The sequence below is a fragment of the Heptranchias perlo genome, chromosome 10 (assembly GCF_035084215.1).
Source record: "Heptranchias perlo isolate sHepPer1 chromosome 10, sHepPer1.hap1, whole genome shotgun sequence".
NCBI classification, from domain to species: domain Eukaryota; kingdom Metazoa; phylum Chordata; class Chondrichthyes; order Hexanchiformes; family Hexanchidae; genus Heptranchias; species Heptranchias perlo.
This window is the reverse complement of record NC_090334.1, coordinates 29,360,525-29,383,266: the sequence shown is the minus strand read 5'-3', so window position 1 is coordinate 29,383,266 and position 22,742 is coordinate 29,360,525. Positions and strand designations below refer to the sequence as shown.

Sequence of the window (22,742 nt, the reverse complement as noted above, 5' to 3'; positions counted from 1 at the left end):
ATTTCCAGCATCTGCAGTATTTTGCTTTTGAATATGCAGGAGGGTATCTGTGCACCTCTAAGGAATACAGAGGCCATAAGAAGCAGTCAGCATATATATAGAAGCAATAAGTCATACCTCACTAAATCTACTGAAATGCATAGAAAGGAAACCAATGGATAAAGGGATAAAGTGGATAAAAAGCTACACCATTTGCATGGAAGACTTAAGCATACATACAATTGCTTTACCAACCTCAGGTTCCAGCCAAATGAATACCAGCTGCTCTGTGACTAACACAGTTCTCCAAAATTGGCACCTCTGATATGTTGGGCAAACAACTTACCAGTTTGTAGTACACATTTACAATTTTGGATCTGTAATGGGAAATCCTTACCAGCAACCAGAGTGCCCTCTATATCTTTGGGAGAACATAAAACCTAGATGTAATGTTAAGTCAAAGAAAGAAATTCCATAAATTATGGCCATTGCCTCTGAGTATATAACATCGCATTTGTATAAAATCTGTATTTATAGTTAATGTGGTCAAATAAAATCAGTGCAATGAAGGAACCATTCTACCATGTGAAAAGGATGATATCCTCGTCATTTCTGCAATAATTGAAATCTCATGTATTACAATGTTTCACAGCAATTTATTTCCATTTTTCTTGCTTGTACATGAACTCTATTTGTCTAGTCTTGAGAAATATTGGATTTCTTTTGTCACATTTAATGCAACCTGAATAATTGCGTTCTATTTATAGAGTTCCAGCACCAGCTGAGGGCTGTGCTGTGGTTCTTTTGATTCAGCAAATGCATTTTGAACATTTAGAAATGCCATTAATGTGAAGAGCTACTGGAGTATCGATGCTCATCATGGCAAGTGAGAGATGCTTTCATTTTCAGGAACAGAATGGGGTACACAAAGGTATTGTAAGAAAAGCATTATACAAGCTTTCTATATAATATTTCTACCCTTGTTAGGAAAAGCATTATATAGGCTTTTCCTGTGAACAAGGCTTCCTGTTCTCTGTATATTAGCAGCAATAGGCTTTTGGTCACCTTGTGTAGATGATGCACCCTTGAGTAATGAGTATCCTGTGTCATTCTTATCTCATGTGCATAAGATGGGGTAAAGAGAGTTGACTGTAGTTTAGTAAGAATACAAGTTGCTTTGAGATAAACATGGGCCCAGAAATTACTCACCTGAGGACGCCATTCCATAATGGCGTCCTCTCCGACCGCCGGCGAATCCACGGAGTAAGTTCACAAATACGCACATGCACATTAAAACCAGGAAATCACGAACTTGCTCCTATTGGTTCGGCGTTGGTTTGACAGGTCCAAATTAAAGGGCCACCTACGCTAAATTCATAGAAATCATTAAACATTCGTAAACTTGCCCAGCTGAAACGAAGGTACTTACGCCACCAAAAGGTACGCTGGAAAATACCTGCCTTGCAGGTAAAAGCACGGTGACTGTTAATGATTGCAAAACAACAAAAAGTTAAATTTTTAAAATGTGGAATGTCAAATTACTATAACATTTTTTGATCATTAAAAAAAATGTTTTAATTAAAAACGTTTAATTTTTTTTACTTTTAACTTCTGTACGTTTCATTAAATTAAATCATTTGCTTTGCTTTTTATAAGATATGTTATCATTTTATTTACACTAACAGAGAAGTTCACTTTAAATGAATGAGTTTTACTTGCCTGTGGGCGGGGCTTCCATGCGCATCAGCCCATGCTGTTGAGAGGCTGGAGTGATGTCACGATTCTTTTCAAGTCTTCCAATTCACGCAAGTCTACGTCTCCAATCCGTGCTAATTAAATCCGTACCTTTTATTCGTAGGAGCTGCTGCAGAAGTTGCCACGCCGATGTGAGCAATTTCCGGCCCGATGTGTCCTTGATAAGTCGGAGACAACTAATCATATGGGAGGTAATGTGTCAGGTATTCAATGTGGGGAAGTGTGAGGTCAGTCACTTTGGATCCAAGAAAGACAAATCGAAATATTTTCTTAGTGGCAAAAGATTAGGAACTGTGGAGGAGCAAAGGGATTTAGCTGTCCAGGTACCCAAATCACTAAAAGTTAGTGCACAGGTATAAAAAGTAATCAAAAAGGTAAATGGAATGTTGGTCTTTATCTCAAGGGGGCTGGAATATAAAGGGGAGGAAGTCATATTTCAGTTGTACAAAGCCTTAGTCTGACCCCATCTAAAGTACTCCATTCAGTTTTGGGCACCGCACCCCAGGAAGGATATATTGGCCTTGGAGAGGGTGCAGCACAAATTTACCAGAATGATACCAGGGTTTAAAGGATTAAATTATGAGGACAGGTTGCATATACTTGGCTTTTATTCTGTTGCGTTTAAAAGGTTGACAGGCAATCTAATTGAGGTCTTTAAATTGATAAAAGGATTTGATAGGGTAGACACAGAAAAACTATTTCCTCCAGTGAAGGAATCCAGAACAAGGTGGCACAAATTAGAGTTAGACTGGTTAGGAGTGAAATCAGGAAGCACTTTTTCTCACAAAGGATAATGGAAATCTGGAATTCCCTCCCCCAAAAAGCTGTGGATGCTGGGACAATCCAAATTTTCAAGACTGAGATCGATAGATTTTTATTAGCTAAGTGTATTAAGGAATATGGATCAAAGGTGATTAAATGGAGTTGAGGTACAGATCAGCCAGGTAATGGCTACTACATCAAATCCTTTAAGCTGATTTGTGCTTCTGACTCATTTGTTTTATTTCTTATGCAATGTGCATTTGTGTACAGAACTCTTATCTGGGTAACTGACCCCACCTCCATATGCCCTGTTGGAGTTTTTCTCACACCTTTTGGCTTATCACACTTTTTGTTACTGATGCTCTATACCTTGCTATGCAGGGATCTTAGTGTGTTCTTAATTTTCATCACTCCTGCTTTATATTTAATGGGTATATGATCATTAATTCCTTTAACCTTTTCTGTTCCCAGAGTATTTATTATCTTTACCACTTTTTGTACTCTGACCTTTGCTCTGCTTCCCACTTTTTCACATCTTTAGGTTACCATTATTTCCACCTGGACCCCCTTCCCTTATTGGTTTAAAGTCCTACTTATCCATTTTGCTATGACCTTGGACCCAGCCTGTCCCAGGGGTACAACTCCTTCCTGTACATTTATATACCTCTATAAAATCCCCTCTTAGTAGCCTCCTTGCATGGCTGAAAAGTCCAATATATTGAAATTCAACTGCAAAAGTAAGATAATGATTGTTGATACTCAATCTATAAAATCTAAAATCTACTAATTTTTCATTTGTATAATGTTCGTCCTTGAATCATTCAGATAGATGAAATTTATACAGCGTTATAAGTCATGGTCATGTTTTCTTTACAGTTGATCCCAATTAGTTTGTGTAATTGAATGCAAATAACTGGAACCAGTTCATTTTGACACAGCATGCAAACTAAATGTGTTTTCAACTGTTTGACAATTAGTTCCTTTACTTTGCATATTTCTCACAGCACCCAAGTTATTTGCAAGCAGTCGAGCAGAAAACCTCCAAAATGTTGTTAGCCTGTGGTGACACAGCGGGCAAATAGTTAAATTTACCCACCATGTTTTACCATTTGGTTTAGTCTATCCACTGTTCTAATTGTTTAATTGACTTAAATGATGAGAGAAGTTAGGAGAATTTTATTTTTACACAGTGGGCCGTTGAATGATTTGTCACAGAGAATGGTTGAGGCAGACAGTAGTGACCCCTTTAAGGGAAAATTAGATAAATATTTGAAGCGGAGGGAAATATTGGGCTGTGGAGAGAGTGCAGGGCAGTGGGATTAGTTTGGGCAAAGTTTCATCACAGAACCAATGAGCCAAGTGGCCGCCTCCTGTGCTGTAAACTTCTATGGTTCTATGATTAATCAATTTTATACAGTTAATTGGGACAAACTGTATTACACTATTACGAACTATACTTCCAAATATTTTTGATAATACTTTTTTTTTAACAGTAATGTGTCATAAATCTTATATAATCCATAACTTGATCTGCTTGCTACTTAGTTCTTTAAAATTATTCCTCACTACATCAGCAGTCAGCAGTCTGTCCTAATTTCTTATAATTTATGTGAGCCCCTTGAGGTTTCACAAGCCAATATATTCAATCTAAGTATTTCAGATAGGATGCTTAGTAATGCAAGATAACATTTAAGACAAATTAAGTTAATGCTGATGGCTGAAATATTAATCATTGGTGATTTGATTGCAATAGACAGCTTTTTAGGATCATTTGTTAACCAATGAAAATCTACCATGAAAGTTGGTTCACCAGATTAAACGGTAGTATTTTTTTTTAAAGGTTTCTCCTCCGGTATCTAGTTTACAATTAAGAGCTTAGATTGTACAAGGTCATTCAGGAGGGATCAGGTTGTAGTGTATATCCATTTACCTTTCACATCAGATCATCTCTCAATCTATGCATTTCACCTCTCTCCTGTATGAATGCTAATTTCTTGGCAAGGCCTTATAGCTCTATGAGACTGATTGAGGGTATGCAATTTTACTGATTGAGTAACTCATTTTAAAACTGTTCTATTACAACACTGCTTGTTTAATATTCCAAGCTGTTTGATCTTGTTTTACTTTTTAACTTGTTTCGGGTACAAAACTATCAGAGCCACATTCACATCCTCAGATAAGGTGACTAAATTAGTTTATATTCTTTTATTCCTAATGAGTAAAAGAATCTTTTCACTTGATTATTCCAGAAGAAATCCTTTGATAAATGAATGTGGTTTCCCTGCCATACAACTGACCTTTTCTGCTGAAATTCTCTCAAGACTTCCCTTTTAGGAAAATTGCCTGATTTTTCTGATGAAAGAAAGAAAACGGGGAGCAATTTTTGTTTTGCTAGAGGTTTTGTTCCTAACTGTTCCACTTCAAACAGTGGCTCTAACTGTATTCTGCCCATTTCCTGTGTCAAATGGATTAGAAAACAGCAGACTCTCCCCTCAGCTCCATCAGGCAGGCCACATTTCTGATTCTGCACTGAGTTCTTTCAGCTATTATATATGCTTTGCAGGGGAATTTTTCTGAGGCAGAAGACTTGCTCCAGGTCAACAAGATGTACAATTAGTGTTGTGCTTTGATACTGTACTCATGTATTCTCTCAATATGGCCATAGCCATATAAAGGGCTGAGCTGTAATGTGAATACTGTATGGAAGATTAAATTCCCCTTTCTTGTGTAGGACTTCAGCTAGCATGCTGTCTTTCACCACTCGTGATTCTGTTTACTTAGAAAGAGGTAAGGAATACTGGTTCTTATTGTGGCTCATGCCGTGAGTTGTGGTTGGGTACTTAAAAAGATTTTCATTCTATTATGATGTGATTTAGCTGGGGAATGAAGTTAAGAGGTAGATCAGTGCAAATTTGTCGTTAAAGTATCTGAGTTCTTCTTCAGGTCCAGGACCCCATGTAACTCCTTCCTTGGAGTTATTAAGTGCCTTAGGAATACTATGAAATCTATAACTTTAAACAAGCTCAGGTTTATTTGAAACCGCTTTAAATAATGGTATAGTCAAACATACACCGTGTACTTTCACTTTTCATTTTTGAAGCCAAGATGTTATTTTTTGATCGCAGGGAATGCAGGCGTATGCGTCCCTCTGCCATTAATGAGATTGATTAGGTTTTGAACTACCTGGCTGGGGTTTAGGATTGTTCCCTCCGCTATAGCTTCATTCATAAAACATCTTAAATCCTTTATGTCCTTTATGAAAATATGGACTGTATTTATGAATGAGGATTTAGCAAAATATGTTATGACAATTGGGATGTATATGAATGAGAATTAAGCAGGGAAAGAAGAAGCGCCTATCGTGACTGCAGGACATCCCAAAGGAGATGTTGGAGTTTATTCTGACATTAAAAAGCTGCTCATATGGGAAGAATAAGTGATGAAATTTATTGAACTGGGCACTCGGTGGAATTGCCCTCTCAGAATTGGGGGCATCAACTGCCATCAAATATTTGGCATGATGCCTTTCTGGGCAATTATGTACATTTTTGTCAAGTTTCAGAGAATCGTAGAGATTGATTTTGATAAAATAAGCATATAAAAATATAATTGAATTCCAAAAATATGCTAGAATTTATTTTGGTTTCTTTTGCTGTCCATCTTTAAAAATGTATTTTAGGGATTGTTAATTTTCTAACTGCTCTAGATTATTCATATTTTGGAATTTCTCATATTTTAAAATAGCTGAGATTCATTCAATTTTTTTTCTTAATTTCTCATACAAATTTTTACTTTGCTCAACTTAACTTCTGAGGAGTTTTTCTTTTCCGAGATTGTTCAGTTCTATTTAATTTCCACATCACGTTGTGTTCTAACTGCTACAATGGCAATCCCAGTGAAAGGACTCTCATGGCTAACTTCATCATCGCTACAAGAATGTACACAGAAATAACATTATATGGTGAAATTCCAAAGATAACACTGACAAAAAGTATAGCTCACTCAAAAATACTTGCCCTCTTTTTGCTGTGAATTTCACATTATCATTCACGAAAATGACATTATTCACTTTGGTAGGAAGATTAGAAAAACAGAATATTTTTTTAAATGGTGAGGAACTATTAAATGTTGGTGTTCAGAGGGATTTGGGTGTCCTTGTACATGAAATGCAGAAAGTTAACATACAGGTACAGCAAGCAATTAGGAAGGCAAATGGTATGTTGGCCTTTAGTGCAACGGGGTTGGAGTACAAGAGAAAGGAAGTCTTGTTGCAATTGTACAGGGCTTTGGTGAGACCACACCTGGAGTACTGTGTACAGTTTTGGTCTCCTTATCTAAGGAAGGATATACTTGCCTTAGAGGTGGTGCAACGAAGGTTTACTAGATTGATTCCTGGGATGAGAGGGTTGACCTATGAGGAGAGATTGAGTAGAATGTGTCTATACTCTCTGGAGTTTAGAAGATTGAGAGGTGATCTTATTGAAACATATAAGATTATGAAGGAGCTTGACAGGGTAGTTGCCAAGAGGCTGTATCCCCTGGCTGGAGAGTCTAGAATTAGGGGGCATAGTCTCAGGATAAGGGGACGGCTATTTAGGACCGAGATGAGGAGAAATTTCTTCACTCACAGGATTGTGAATTTTTGGAATTCTTCACCCAGGTTGTGGATGCTCAGTCATTGAGTATATTCAAGATTGAGATCGATAGATTTTTGGACTCTAAGGGAATCAAGGGATATAGGGATTGGGCGGGAACGTGGAGTTCCCGCCCAATCCCTGAGAGGGCAATTCCACCGAGTGCCCAGTTCAATAAATTTCATCACTTATTCTTCCCATATGAGCAGCTTTTTAATGTCAGAATAAACTCCAACATCTCCTTTGGGATGTCCTGCAGTCACGATAGGCGCTTCTTCTTTCCCTGCTTAATTCTCATTCATATACATCCCAATTGTCATAACATATTTTGCTAAATCCTCATTCATAAATACAGTCCATATTTTCATAAAGGACAGCACTGTGGGAGAACCGTCACCACACGGACTGCAGCGGTTCAAGAAGGCGGCTCACCACCACCTTCTCGAGGGCAATTAGGGATGGGCAATAAATGCCGGCCTTGCCAGCAACGCCCACATCCCGTGAACGAATAAAAAAAAAGTTGAGGTCGAAAATCAGCCATGATCTTATCGAATGGCGGAGCAGGCTCGAGGGGCCATATGGCCTACTGCTCCTATTTCTTATGTTTAGAACCATAGAAAAGATACAGCACAGAAGGGGGCCATTCGACCCATCGTGTCCGCACCAGCTCGAAGAACAACCAAGTGCCCATTCTAATCCCACCTTCCAGCACCCAGTCCGTAACCCTGCAGCTTACAGCACTTTAGGTGCAGGTCCAGGTACTTTTTAAAAGAGTTTGAGGGTCCTTGCCTCGACCACCAATTCGGGCAGCGAATTCCATACACCCACCACCCTCTGGGTAAAAAAGTTTCTCCTCATGTCCCCTCCAATCGTTCCGCCAATCAGCTTAAATCTATGTCCTCTAGTTCTTGAACTCTCCGCTAGGGGAAACAGGTACTACTCTATCTAGGCCCCTCATAATTTTGTACACCTCAATCAAGAATCCCCTCAGCCTCCTCTGCTCCAAGGAAAACAACCCCAGCCTATCCAATCTCTCCTCGTAGCTGCAATTTTGAAGCCCTGGCAACATTCTTGTAAATCTTCTCTGCACTCGCTCCAGAGCAATTACGTCCTTCCTGTAATGTGGCGACCAGAACTGCGCACAATACTCCAGCTGTTTCTTATGAATGCCACGAAAATGAAAGCAGGTATAATGCAAATCAGTTAAAATCAAAATTACTTCAAATTGGATCTCATTTAATATTGAAACTTGAGCTTCCTTATCACTTACATTTGATAATTTTCATACTGTTACCTGCCCACTGAATGATTCCCTATTTATAGGGGCATAGCCTAATGCTCCTATTCAAGATGAATGGATTCAGCCTTCTTCAATATGTCATTTTAACACATGCAATTTTAAATAAGTTCAACACCATCATAAAACATATCTTGGACAGTGTTTTCTTGGATAGTTAAATAAACCAATCACACATTAAACAGCCACGCTTTACACTAATTAAATGTTGCCCAAAATTAACTGAGTTTCACAGGAAGAACTGATAGGAGCACCAATGCCCAAATAAGTGCATTAAATTAGCAACCTCATCTTCACTTAAAAAAAAATCTAAAACAAGAAGGGGACATATGATGGAATACAAATTTTCCTAACTCCATGTTAACTGAACTATTTTAAACTGGCTTCCTGAAGTTTCTTACTAGTGCCAATTTTATATAAAAAAATATTCCCAGCATCTTTTGTAAATTTTCAAAATATATTAAAGTTGTGTTTTATACAAAACTCAATACAGGTCAAAAATAGCACAATACAATTCTTCATTTTCAGTAAATACATCTGTGTCAATTAAAAAAATGTCAACCAGCAAGTAGGAAAGTTTACATTATGACAGTAAACCTTTCTGCTTTGGGGGAACTTTTCAACAAAACCAAAACACACAATGTAGAGTAATACATAGGGAGATGTAACTTCTGTCATTTCTGAAGCATCATACAGTCACATCATTTATCCTATGCACAATGACATTGTCTTCATTAAATATTATTAGCAATCCAGAAGGATGACATTACAACTAAGAATGAACATTACTGTAAGGAAACAAAAGTTACACTTTTTCATTTGTTCTCAGGATGTGGACGACACTGCAAAGCCACATTTATTGGCCATCCTAGTTGTCCTGAGATATGCCTTCTCCTTGAACTGCTGCAGTCTTTGTGGTGATTCTAGGATTTTGACCCAGTGGTGATGAAGGAATAATAATATATGTGCAAGTCAGGATGGTGTATGACTTGGAGATAATGCTGTTGCCCTCCTCAGTGGTTGAGGTCACAGAGGATAGATACCGTTGAAGAAACCTTAGTGAATTGCTGCAGTGCATATTGAATCCTCACTTGAGCCTTGTAGATGGTGGAGAGGCTTTGAGGGGTCACGTGGTAACCCACTCATTGCAGAGTACCTAGCCTCTGCCCTGCTCTTGTAGTCAGAGTGTTGATATGGCTGCTGCATTTAAGTTTCTGGTCAATGGTGACCTCCAAGATGTTAACAGTGGGGGACTTAGTGTTGCTAATAAAGATAAGGTGAGATGGTTGGGCTTTATTGTTCAAGATGGCCATTACCTGGCACTTACGTGGTGTGAATGTTGCCTGCCAGTTGTCAGCTCAAGCCGAGATGTGACATCAGGGGTTTTCATCTGAAAACAGCACACACAGTTTTCAATTAAATTTAGCCAATTTGCTCCATCATTTTACTTCCTCTGCTAAAGTGCAGTACAAATTTAGACCCTGATGAATGAATAATCATAGTATACCATCTACACTATTTGCTCATGATTTATCAAGTCAGACCATTCCCATAGTTCTTCAACATGTATCCTTTATGTAATACCCACCTCAAGGCTGCAATTCCATGTCCTTTTGTAGTACATATGCATACTTGCTTAGGAACATAGGAATAGGAGTCGGCCATTTAGCCCCTTGAGCCTGTTCCGCCATTTAATGAGATCATGGCTGATCTATGACCTAACTCCATATACCCGCCTTAGGCCCATATCCCTTAATACATTTGGTTAACAAAAATCTATCAATCTCAGATTTAAAATTAACAATTGAGCTAGCATCAACTGCCGTTTGCGGAAGAGAGTTCCAAACTTCTACCACCCTTTGCGTGTAAATGTTTTCCTAACTTCACTCCTGAAAGTCCTGACTCTAATTTTTAGGCTATGTTCCCTAGTCCTAGACTCCCCAACCAGCGGAAATAGTTTCTCACTAACTACCCTATCAGTTCCCCTTAATATCTTGAAAACTTCGATCAAATTACCCCTAAATCTTCTAAATTCCAGGGAATCTCTCCTCATAATTTAACCCAGGAGTCCAGGTATCATTCTAGTAAATCTGCACTGCACTCCCTCCAAGGTCAATGTATCCCTTCTAAGGTGCGGTGCCCAGAACTGAGCACAGTACTCCAGGTATGGTCTAACCAGGGCTTTGTATAGCTGTAGCAAAACTTCTACTCCCTTGTATTCTAATCCTCTAGATATAAAGGTCAGCATTCCATTAGCCTTTTTGATTACTTCTGTACCTGTACATTATATTTTAATGATCTATGTACATGGACTCCTAAGTCTCTTTGGACCTCCACTGTTTCGAGCTTTTCACCATTTAGAAAGTACTCTGATCTATCCTTTTAAGTCCGAAGTGGATGACATCACACTTGCCTACATTGAAATCCATTTGCCACAATTTTGCCCGTTCACTTAATCTATTAATGTCTCTTTAATTTTATTCTTCCAACTACACTGCTTACAATGCTGCCTTTCTTTGTGTCATCGGCAAACTTGGATATGTGGCTCTCTATCCCGTCATCTAAGTCGTTAATAAATACAGTGAGTAGTTGAGGCCCCAACACAGATCTCTGTGGGACACCACTAGTCACATCTTGCCATTTTGAATACCTGCCCATTATCCCTACTCTCTGTCTCCTGCCACTCAGCCAATTTCCTAACCAGGTCAATAATTTGCCCTCAATTCGTGAGCTTCAACTTTATTGAATGCCTTCTGGAAGTCCATATAACCAACATCCATAGACATTCCCCTGTCCAGTACTTAAGTCACCTCTTCAAAAAATTCAATCAGGTTTGTCAGGCATGACCTACCCTTTATAAATCCATGCTGGCTCTCTCTGATCAGCTTAAAATTTTCAAGGTATTCACTTACTCTATCCTTAATTATAGACTCTAGTAATTTCCTGACAACAGATGTTATGCTAACTAGTCTGTAATTCCCTGGTTTCCCCCCTCACCTTTCTTAAATAGCAGAGTGACATATGCAATTTTCCAATCTAAAGGAACGGTTCCTGAATCGAGAGAACTTTGGAAGGTTATCGTTAGGGCATCTGCAATGTTCTCGTGTACTTCCTTTAAAACTCTGGGATGGAAACCATCTGGTCCTGGGGATTTGTCACTCTTTAGTGCCATTATTTTCTTCATTACTGTTAATTTGCTTATGTTAATTATGGTGAGTTCCCATCCCTGATTCAAAATTAGTTTCCTTGGGGTGTCCGGCATGATATCCTTTTCCTCTACTGTAAATACTGACACAAGTTAATTATTTAACATGTCTGCCATTTCCTTATTTTCATTTACACTATCACCATTATCAGTTTTCAAGGGGCCCACATTGCTCTTGACCACCCTATTTTTCCTAATGTAATTATAAAAACTTTTTGTGTTGATTTTGATATTCCTTGCAAGTTTCTTTTCAAACTCCCTTTTTGTAGCTCTTACTATCTGTTTTGTCATCCTTTGCTGTTCTATGTATCTCTCCCAGTTGCCAGGATCTGTGCTGTTTTTTGCATTTTTGAATGCATTGTCAGAGTTATACAGCACGGATAGAGGCCCTTCGGCCCATCGTGTCCGCGCCGGCCATCAAGCCCTGTCTAATCTAATCCCATATTCCAGCATTTGGTCCGTAGCCTTGTATGCTATGGCATTTCAAGTGCTCATCCAAATGCTTCTTGAATGTTGTGAGGGTTCCTGCCTCCACAACCCTTTCAGGCAGTGAGTTTCAGGCAGTGAGTTCCAGACTCCAACCACCCTCTGGGTGAAAAAGTTCTTTCTCAAATCCCCTCTAAACCTCCCGCCTTTTACCTTGAATCTATGCCCCCTTGTTATAGAACCCTCAACGAAGGGAAAAAGCTCCTTAGTATCCATCCTATCTGTGCCCCTCATAATTTTGTACACCTCAATCATGTCCCCCCTCAGCCTCCTCTGCTCCAAGGAAAACAAACCCAATCTTCCCAGTCTCTCTTCATAGCTGAAGCGCTCCAGCCCTGGTAACATCCTGGTGAATCTCCTCTGCACCCTCTCCAAAGCGATCACATCCTTCCTGTAGTGTGGCGACCAGAACTGCACACAGTACTCCAGCTGTGGCCTAACCAGTGTTTTATACAGCTCCATCATAACCTCCTTGCTCTTATATTCTATGCCTCGGCTAATAAAGGCAAGTATCCCATATGCCTTCTTTACCACCTTATCTACCTGTTCCGCCGCCTTCAGGGATCTGTGAACTTGCACACCAAGATCCCTCTGACCCTCTGTCTTGCCTAGGGTCCTCCCATTCATTGTGTATTCCCTTGCCTTGTTAGTCCCTCCAAAGTGCATCACCTCGCACTTTTCCGGGTTAAATTCCATTTGCCACTGTTCCGCCCATCTGACCAACCCATCTATATCGTCCTGCAGACTGAGGCTATCCTCCTCGCTATTTACCACCCTACCAATTTTTGTATCATCAGCGAACTTACTGATCATACCTTTTACATTCATATCCAAGTCATTAATGTAGACCACAAACAGCAAGGGACCCAGCACCGATCCCTGTGGTACCCCACTGGCCACAGGCTTCCAGTCACAAAAACAACCTTCGACCATCACCCCTCTGCCTTCTGCCACTAAGCCAGTTTTGTATCCAAAGTGCCAAGGCACCCTGGATTCCATGGGCTCGTACCTTCTTGACCAGTCTCCTGTGGGGGACTTTATCGAAGGCCTTACTGAAATCCATGTATACCACATCCACTGCGTTACCCTCATCCACACGCCTAGTCACCCCCTCAAAAAATTCAATCAAATTAGTCAGACATGATCTTCCCTTGACAAAGCCATGTTGACTATCCCTGATTAATCCTTGCTTCTCCAAGTGGAGACTAATTTTGTCCTTCAGAATTTTTTCCAATAATTTTCCTACCACTGATGTTAGGCTCACTGGCCTGTAGTTCCCCGGTTTTTCCCTACTCCCTTTCTTGAATAATGGTACTACATTAGCGGTTCTCCAGTCCTCTGACACATCCCCTGTGGCCAGAGAGGTTCTGAATATATGTGTTAGAGCCCCCGCAATCTCCTCCTTTGCCTCACTCAGTCGCCAGGATACATTTCGTCCGGGCCTGGGGATTTATCCATTTTTAGGCCTGCTAAAACTGGCAATACCTCCTCCCGCTCGATTGTCTTTTAGTTTTATGTTGTCCTTACCTATTGTCATCACCTATTGTCATCCATGGCTGTTTTTTTTTGGCAAGTAGAGCTCTTGCCCCTTAGGGATATAAATTGGTTCTGTATCATCTCCCATTGATCATCTGTCATTTTACCCATTAACAGATTTGCCCAGTTTACTGTGGACAGTCTCTATCTCGTCCCATTGAAGTTGGCCTGACCTAAATTTAGAATCTTCGTAACTGATATGGGTTTTTCCCTTTCAAACACAACATTGAACTTAATCATATTATGATTGCTATTAGATAAATATTTATACACCGTTAGGCTGTTAATTAAATCTGGCTCGTTACTCATTATTAAATCTAACATGGCCTGCCCCCTTGTTGGTTCTAGAATATATTGTTGCACAAAGCTAGCCTGAACACACTCGAGAAAGTCTCTACCTTTCTGACATGAGCTCGTCTGCTTATCCCAATCAATATGAAAATTAAAATTCTCCATTAAAACCACTCTGCCTTTGCTACATGCTTGTCCAATCTTTGCATTTATACATTCTGTCACTTCACAGCTGCTACCAGGGGACTGTACACAACTCCCACTACAGTCTTAAATCCTTTTCTATTTCTTAATTCTACCCATAAAGTCTCCACTGCCTGCTTACCTCTCCTTGTATCCTCTCTTATCATTGAAGTAATTTCATCCTTAACCGCTAAGTCTACTCCTCCCCCTCTACCAGTTTCCCTATCCTTCTGATAGACCTTATAATCTGGTATATTCAGTTCCCAGTCCTGACCGTCTTGCAGCCATGTCTCAGTAATGGCTACCATGTCGTTCCCTCTAAGTTGAATTTGTGCCTGCTATTCACTCAATTTGTTCCTTGTACTCCATGCGTTTGTATAAAGAACGCTAATTTGGGCCTCTCATTGTAACCCGTCCTTCTGCTCTAATGTTGTTTTTCTCTCTCATTTCTTATTTCTCTCTCAAGATTTAATTACTTTACATCTTTTAGTTTTCCCTTTACCTGTAGTGCCTAAAATATAATTTCTGACTATCAATCTACTCCCTTTCGTTTGTTTTAGAAATATGATTTACACTACCTTTTCCACCTGAGCCCTCCCCCCGCCCATTTACTGGTTTAAAGTCCTTGTGACTGCCTTATTTATCCTTTCTGCTAGGACCCTAATGGTACAGTTCCTTCTTGTCCCCGTACTGGTGCCAATGTCCCATGAAATGGAACCTCTCTTTCCCACACCATTCCTTATTCTGTACACTATCGGTCACATTGACCCCGTTCTGATGCTGTACCTCTCTGAGGTGTGACCGAGGTCTGGAGCAAACTGTCCAGATACTCCTCCCCCTCCCTTATGTGTCAGAGTGTCTCCAACTCGCATTCCAGCTCAATGATTCTGAGCTGGAGAGATTTGAAGCGGAGAGATCTACTGTAGATATGTTTGCTCAGGACATTCACGATATCTACAAACTCCCACATACTGCAGTCCAGACATACTCTGCCATATCTTAGTCTATATTTATTTATAGATAATTACTTTTTAGTCTCTTTTTGTTTCTTCCCCCTCTGCACCTAATTCCTACGCTCACCAAATTCTCAAGTTCCCACTCGGTTCACGATGCGCTCTGTGCTACAGCTTATACACCAACATTAAATATTAAATCCACATTTGTTAGAAATAACTGTACATTAACTGCACTATGAACAAACTGTATTTAGCTGTTACTGAAACATGGCATAAAGAAGGCCAGGAATGGCAGCTCAACATTCCTGGTTACAGGGTTTTCAGACAAGATAGAGAGGGTGATAAAAAGGAGGGGGGGAGGGTCACAACACGATGGGCCGAATGGCCTCCTTCTGTGCCATAATATCTATGATTTAATTTCAGACTTTGCGGAATGACTTTCTCATCCATTAGTAACAGACATAAACATTTAGGGCCCAAAAATCCATGTTTTTTTCAGTGCTTTCCTGCTGTAACTAATGGGAGTGAGTCAGAAGGGGCACAAATTACCAGTGACCCAGATACACTGGATTCCAGCCTTACATCAGGGAATCTATGATGGCCTGTTGGGAGTAGAGCCTCCACTCACCCCAAAAAAAGGCCATTGGCATAAGAGGAGATGGGAAGGAGCGGAGCGGAGACTCCCTAAGTCGGGAGTTCCCACTTGCCTGGACCTTAGAGGGACCCAGGGCAGGGTCGGCGGAGGTATGTAAAACTGAGGGATAATACATCCTCATGAAAAAAACAGACAGTGGTAATGGAGCCTCATTGTGGTGCACAAATATGTAATGTCATGGAGCAATCGGCCGCAGATTCTCAACTGTAATCTCCCGCGGTGTTAAAAAATCAATCTCAGTCATAGTAGTGTGGAAACATGCAGAAAGAAAGTTGGGATTGGCCCACAAAAGCAGAGGAAATTAAACAAATCTTGGCCTGCTGTCACACAGCATCCAGCAGCTGGTTCAGAGTGGCATCAGCCTGCAAGCAGGTTATCCAGTAATCTCTTAATTGTGGACGAAATATGGACCAGGGAGACGGGAGAGTGATGAAAGAAGGGAAGAGTATAAAAGTAAACAAAAATATAATGACTATATGCAACACTGATTGTAATCTATCTTGATGTTTTAGATCATAACTTACATTTCTTTGATCATTCATGGGGTTTCTGGTGTTCAAGCTTGATTTAGCCATTTTTGGTTGCATCAAATTCCAGGTCATATCAGTGCTTTCCACAATCGAACAGTTACACTTCAGCAGTACAGTCATGTGAGTCTCTGACTGCCAAGGAATTTACAGGATTGAGCAGTGATTCTGATTTGATTGGTAACTGTCACAAGGACAGTATGTTGCAGGTCTATTGCCAGACAATAGTGAAACAGCAACTGGAAGTGGCATCCAGAGTTTTTCTCGTGTGAATAACTGAATCAATTGCCATCGTCAAGAACGAGTGGATACATGTGGTAGACAATGTTAGGGCATTTTAGGTTTCTGATTCATGTTCTGTCTGGAACACTGATTTCAAAAAATCTTTGGGGGGTGTTATTAGGATTCTTTCGGCTTAATAGGGAAACTAATCATTCTAAAAGTCCAAAATAAAAAATAATTTTGATTGATTTGGGTGAGTTGCTGGTGGTGCGACTCACACGTAGGTGGTACTTGTGACCTCATGGAGAATGCGAAGTCTTGGTCCCAAGGGAATGCCTAGTTGTGTCAGTCTTTCTTCATTTAAATAAGGCAGCTCCATTAAACCTATGGCAGCATTCTCAAAATGAGGAACATATTGCTGGAAACAAGAGACAATGATGAGTAAATTCCAGCCAATAAGCCACAGTTTGCAGTAACTGAACAGTTTTGATAAGACACTATAATACTTGTGTAAATGGGTATGCAATGGAAAGCTATAGATTTTCTTTTTTAAACAGGAGGGAGGAAGAATATTTGAAAAGATTTGATTGTCAAAGTTAGATGTTGAACTGAGAAAGGCTATAACAATATAGAATTGAGAAAGTAAAAGAAAGAAATAACTTGTATTTATACAACACTCTTCATAACCTCACATCCCAAAGTGCTTCACAACCAATGCAGTATTTTAAAGTGTAGTAACTGTTGTAATGTAGGGAAATACGGCAGACAATTTACGCACAGCAAGGTCCCACAATCAGAAACAAAATTAATGGCCAGATAATCTATTTTAGTGATGTTGATTGAGGGATAAATATTTGCCAGGACCCAGAAGAAATCACCTGCTCTTCAAATAGTGCTAAGTGGGCAAGTTTATTATCTCATCCAAAATTCAGCACCTTCAACAATACAACGCTCTGACAGTACTTCACTGAGGCGTAAGTCTAGATTATGTGCTCAAGTCCTAGACCTTCTGACTCCGAGGCAAGAGTGCTACCACTGAGTCCACGCTGACAACTGTAGTAGAGTGGGATGTTAAAGAAGCACCAATAACCTGGTAAACTCAGGGGCTTGACAGGGTAGATGCTGAGAGATTGTTTCCCCTGGCTAGAGAGTCTAGAACTAGGGGGCATAGTTGTAGGATAAGGGGTCGGCCATTCAAGACTGAGATGAGGAGGAGTTTCTTCACGCAGAGGGTTGTGAATCTTTGGACTTCTCTACCCCAGAGGGCTGTGGATGCTGAGTCATTGAATATATTCAAGGCTGAGATGGATAGATTTTTGGACTCTAGGGGAATCAAGGGATATGGGGATCGGGCAGGAAAGTGGGGTTGAGGTCAAAGATCATTGAATGGCGGAGCAGGCTGAAGGGGCCTTATGGCCTACTCCTATCTCTTATGTTCTTATGGTAAAATGTATGGGTCAGTTTACATGTTTGGAAACAGATATTACAATAAAGTCATCATGTCATTAAATCTTATAAAGCTGATGAAGGATCTCCTCTTGAAACATGAATCTGTCTTGCTTTTCAAATGCTGTATGTTTCCACATTTTCTGTTTTTATTTTACTGACTGATTAATTCGGGAACTGAAACACAGGTTTCCTTTATCTACCAGCTCTTACTTGCATGGAAAGCTTATGTTTGCCTGACACAGTTTTTAATGGATTAGATTATAAAGGTATTCAGTATCATTGATATTACACAACGTAAAGCAAGTAAGGTTAGTAGCCAGGTAAAACAACAGATGGCGCTAGAGTGCAGCAAGATTCAGGTGGTTGCAAATCTGATGATTGAAACGGGAATAAATTCTGGACTCTGGCTACTCATAAGGACAGTGGGGGTTAAATTGGTTATCCCCCAGAAACGGGCGATGGGATCGCGGTGCGAGATTAACCCGCACCTGGTCATTGAGATGCAGGCAGCAAGTAACATTTGTGCTGCCTGGTGATTGCAGTGATTGCTGCATGCAATGCTACCTGCGCTGTTGATTGGCTGCACGCACCAGCAGGGGTCCCAATATCGGGAGTAATTTGCACTACTTAAAGGCAGTCTGCACTTCTTAAAGGGCAGGTACACTGTGGCTGCAGGGAGACCTGGAATTGGTGTGGCAACTAACGGCACTGGAATATACTGAAGAATGGCTGGGCCTGCGAGAGAACATGCACCAAAGTTCTCAGATGACGCACTAGAGGCCTTGGTAGAAGAGGTGGACAGACGGAGGGCCATCCTATATCCATGGTGGGGGGGGGGCAGGAGGCCCTCCAGACACGTGCTGGGGAGGCTGTGGCAGACGAGGTAAATGCCAGGAGCATCGCACCACGCACATGGATGCAGTGCAGAAAGAAGTTCAATGATTTGACACGCGGTCAAGGTGAGTGAGTTCAACTGTCAAGTGGCATCTCCTACCAACTGCACCACTAGCCTCATCCACTGCTCAGTGCACTACACCCCTCCATCACCCACCTATCCACAAACTTTCAATCAGTGCACAACCCTGTGAATCCGATGCTTCCTCTCACCCTCACACAGTACCACTCTTGCGAGCCGCATACCCACAACTCACAGGTCACACACACTGGCAGCTATTCAACCATGACAGCCACATCACCCAAACATCTTGCAGGACACCCACTGACCCACTTCCTTTCTTGCAGGAGAAGGTGGCGCATAACAACAGGCAGCAGGAATGACTTGGGGGAGGACAGGCACACCTACACGTCCTCGTCACTGCGGCCGTGGCCACTGGCAGTGCTGGAGATGTCGATGATGAGGGTCTCTGCGTACCTAATCCTCCTTCTCACTCCCCACTTCTCCCTCATCCCACAACCTTTTCTGGCTCACGTGCTGCAGATGGTGTCAGCACACGCATCCTACTTTCTCCTCTCCCCGCAGCACAACTCAGCCCATGTCCCTTTGTCATTTGGTTTTCATTTCTGCGATGGGCTGAGGGAGGAAGCCATGTGTAATCATAAGGAGGACGATTTGATGGTCATGTGGGAGAGGAAAGATAAGGAGTGTGGGATAGTTGGTGAATGGGGGGGGGGGGTGTCCTTAAGGTTACTGGTGTCACTCATTAATCATCTGATCACACTGAGCCCTGCCAGGCAGGACCTGGCTACCTTTTTGCTTCCCTGCCTCTTCCTCCACTTCATGCTGCACTTCCTCCTCCATCTCCTCCTCTGCCTTTAGCTCAGGTTCTCGCCGGATAGACTGAGGCGAGGGCTGATCCCTCATGATTGTGCAACATACCACGACAAATCTTGATAGCCGCTCAGCTGAGTACTGCAGGGCTCCTCCAGAGCAGCCCAGACAGCGGAAGCATTGCTTGAGGATGCCTTTGGTGTACTCGATGATAATCTGTGTGGCAGCATAGCTCTCATTGTACACCTGCTGTGCACACGTGCGTGCGTTCCGGCCCAGAGTCATGAGCCACTTCATGAGGGGATAACCCTTGTCGCCCAGTAGCCAGCTTTTGACTTGCCGTGCTGGTTGAAATATAGGTGGCATGTTGGACTACCGCAGAATGAAGGAGTCATGACTGCTGCCAGGATAGCGGGCACTGACCTGCATGATGCGCTGCCTGTGGTCGCACACTAGCTGCACATTGCGCATCCCTTTCTGTTCATGACTATGGCTGAGTTCAGATGTGGAGTCTGCATGGCAATATGCGTGCAGTCAATGGCACCCTGCACCATGGGGAAGCCTGCAATGTGAGCAAACCCTCGTGCTCGCTCATGCTGCTCGTCTCTGTCAAGAGGGAACGTGATGAATCTGTTTCTGAGCCTCAGTGACCTCCCTTATACAGCAGTGCACTGCAAACTGCGAGATGTTGCTTATATTGCCAGCAGCAGCCTGAAAGGAGCCAGAGCTGTAAAAACTAAGTGCCACAGCTACCATGACAGCTGTAGGTAATGCTGTCCTTGCCCTGCTCCGAGGCCGCAGTAATTGACAAATCTCAGTGACGACCTCTTTCATGAACCGCAGCCGTCGGATGCACTGGTCATCGCTGAAGTTGCGGTAAGAGAATTGGTCCCTGAAGGCTCTCGTTGGATTCAGAGATTCCAATTCCGATTATTATTCCTCCTCCTCCGATTCCGATTATTATTCCTCCTCCTCCGATTCCGATTATTATTCCTCCTCCTCCTCCGATTCCGATTATTATTCCTCCTCCTCCGATTCCGATTATTATTCCTCCTCCTCCTCCGATTCCGATTATTATTCCTCCTCCTCCGATTCCGATTATTATTCCTCCTCCTCCGATTCCGATTATTATTCCTCCTCCTCCTCCGATTCCGATTATTATTCCTCCTCCTCCTCCGATTCCGATTATTATTCCTCCTCCTCCGATTCCGATTATTATTCCTCCTCCTCCGATTCCGATTATTATTCCTCCTCCGATTCCGATTATTATTCCTCCTCCGATTCCGATTATTATTCCTCCTCCTCCTCCGATTCCGATTATTATTCCTCCTCCTCCTCCGATTCCGATTATTATTCCTCCTCCTCCTCCGATTCCGATTATTATTCCTCCTCCTCCTCCGATTCCGATTATTATTCCTCCTCCTCCTCCGATTCCGATTATTATTCCTCCTCCTCCTCCGATTCCGATTATTATTCCTCCGATTCCGATTATTATTCCTCCTCCTCCTCCGCTCTTCACTCTCCCAGTCATGTTCAATTCCCAGAGGAAGCCCTAGAAGGCCATCCATGTCTGGCAGCAACCTTGTTCAGCACTATTTAAATGCCAGTACCAGTACTGCACGACCACCCAGACCACTCTCTATAGAATATTGTAACTTTCTCCAAGTATAGGAAACTTCTACAAACACCCACAATTGTAGCAACAGCCAGAATAACTAATCCAGCAACTAACCTGTAACTCCTGTATGATCCCTTTAAACAGTGTTGGTGGGAGGTCCTTTATGCGCTTTAACTCCTGTTCAGCTGTGCGAGGTTAGGACAATGCGTTGGCTGGAGCGGGGAGTTTGAAAATGGTGGCAGCTGCTTCAAATTAGCGTTACACACTGATTAACGTTATAATCACCCTACTTTATATGCTGTCACCGTTTGTTAGGTGCACGTGCGCAAATGCCTTTACCAAGATGGTGTCCTGCACCTACACAACAGGTGCTACATGCCCCAATTTAGCCCCCTATAGGTTTCAGTGATTGTGAGTTATGCATATAGTAAGGGAATGGCAACATGTGGTTTCTTCTGGAACCTTTCAAATTCATTTTTTTTGTAATTTTTTTTTGAACTTATCAAGGTAAGGATTACTACTTTTCCACTTTGGGCACCCAGTGCTCACATCAAGCATTGGTTGGATGCAGAGTAAAGCTCCACTTACTCAGCCACATAACGCTTCAAACCTAGTCTCAGAGCAGCACCACCTCCTGCACCAATATGAAGGTTCCTATTCCCACATCTGCTATCTTTATTGCCTTACACTGTGAAATTGACAATTATATGCCAATTCATTGACAGTTCACAAAATAGCTGTTCGGCTACATATTTCAATATGCATTAAGGGTTATGATAAACTTTTATAAAACACCGGTTCGGCCATAACTGGAGTATTGTGTCCAATTCTGGGCATCACACTTTAGGAAGGATGTGAAGGCCTTAGAGAGGGTGCAGAAGAGATTTACTAAAATGGTGCCAGGGATGAGGGACTTCAGTTACGTGGATAGACTGGAGAAGCTGTGGTTCTTATTAGAGCAGAGAAGGTTAAGAGGAGATTTGACAGAAGTTTTCAAGATCATGAGGGGCCTAGTCAGAGTAGATAGAGAGAAACTGTTCCTATTGGCGGAAGGGTCAAGAACCAGAGGACACAGACTTAAGGTGATTGGCAAAAGAACCAAAGGCAACATGAGGAAAAAAATTTTTATGCAGCGAGTGGTTATGATCAGGAATGTATTGCCTGAAAGAGTGGTGGAGGCGGATTTAATCGTTGCTTTCAAAGGGGAATTGGATAAGTACTTGAAGGGAAAAAATTTGCAGGGCTATGGAGAAAGGGTGGAGGAGTGGAACTAGCTGGATTGCTCTTGCAGAGAGCTGGCACAGACACGATGGGTCAAATGGCCTGCTTCTGTGCTGTAACCATTCTGTGATAAGAGTAAATATTCTGTTTGTACTCCTTCGGAAAGGTAAGATTTTGTCAGTTCTCAGCATGAGAGGGAATTAAAATACATGAATATATCTCACTCAGTATTTGAGA

The 22,742-nt window shown here is 41.6% G+C and overlaps 1 protein-coding gene across 1 annotated transcript in view; it reads right to left on the bottom strand.

Moving 5' to 3' along the window:
- Positions 1-8,926: 8,926 nt before the first annotated feature.
- LOC137326775 (uncharacterized) overlaps positions 8,927-22,742 on the bottom strand; it is a 113,115-nt gene continuing 99,299 nt past the window's right edge. Inside the window, exons 17-18 of the mRNA XM_067992170.1 lie at positions 16,264-16,906; positions 8,927-9,817 (exon numbers count right to left, since the gene is read on the bottom strand). Of these exons, the coding sequence (XP_067848271.1) occupies positions 16,763-16,906 (144 nt within the window). The 3' untranslated portion in view covers positions 8,927-9,817; positions 16,264-16,762. The remainder of the gene's footprint in view (positions 9,818-16,263; positions 16,907-22,742) is intronic.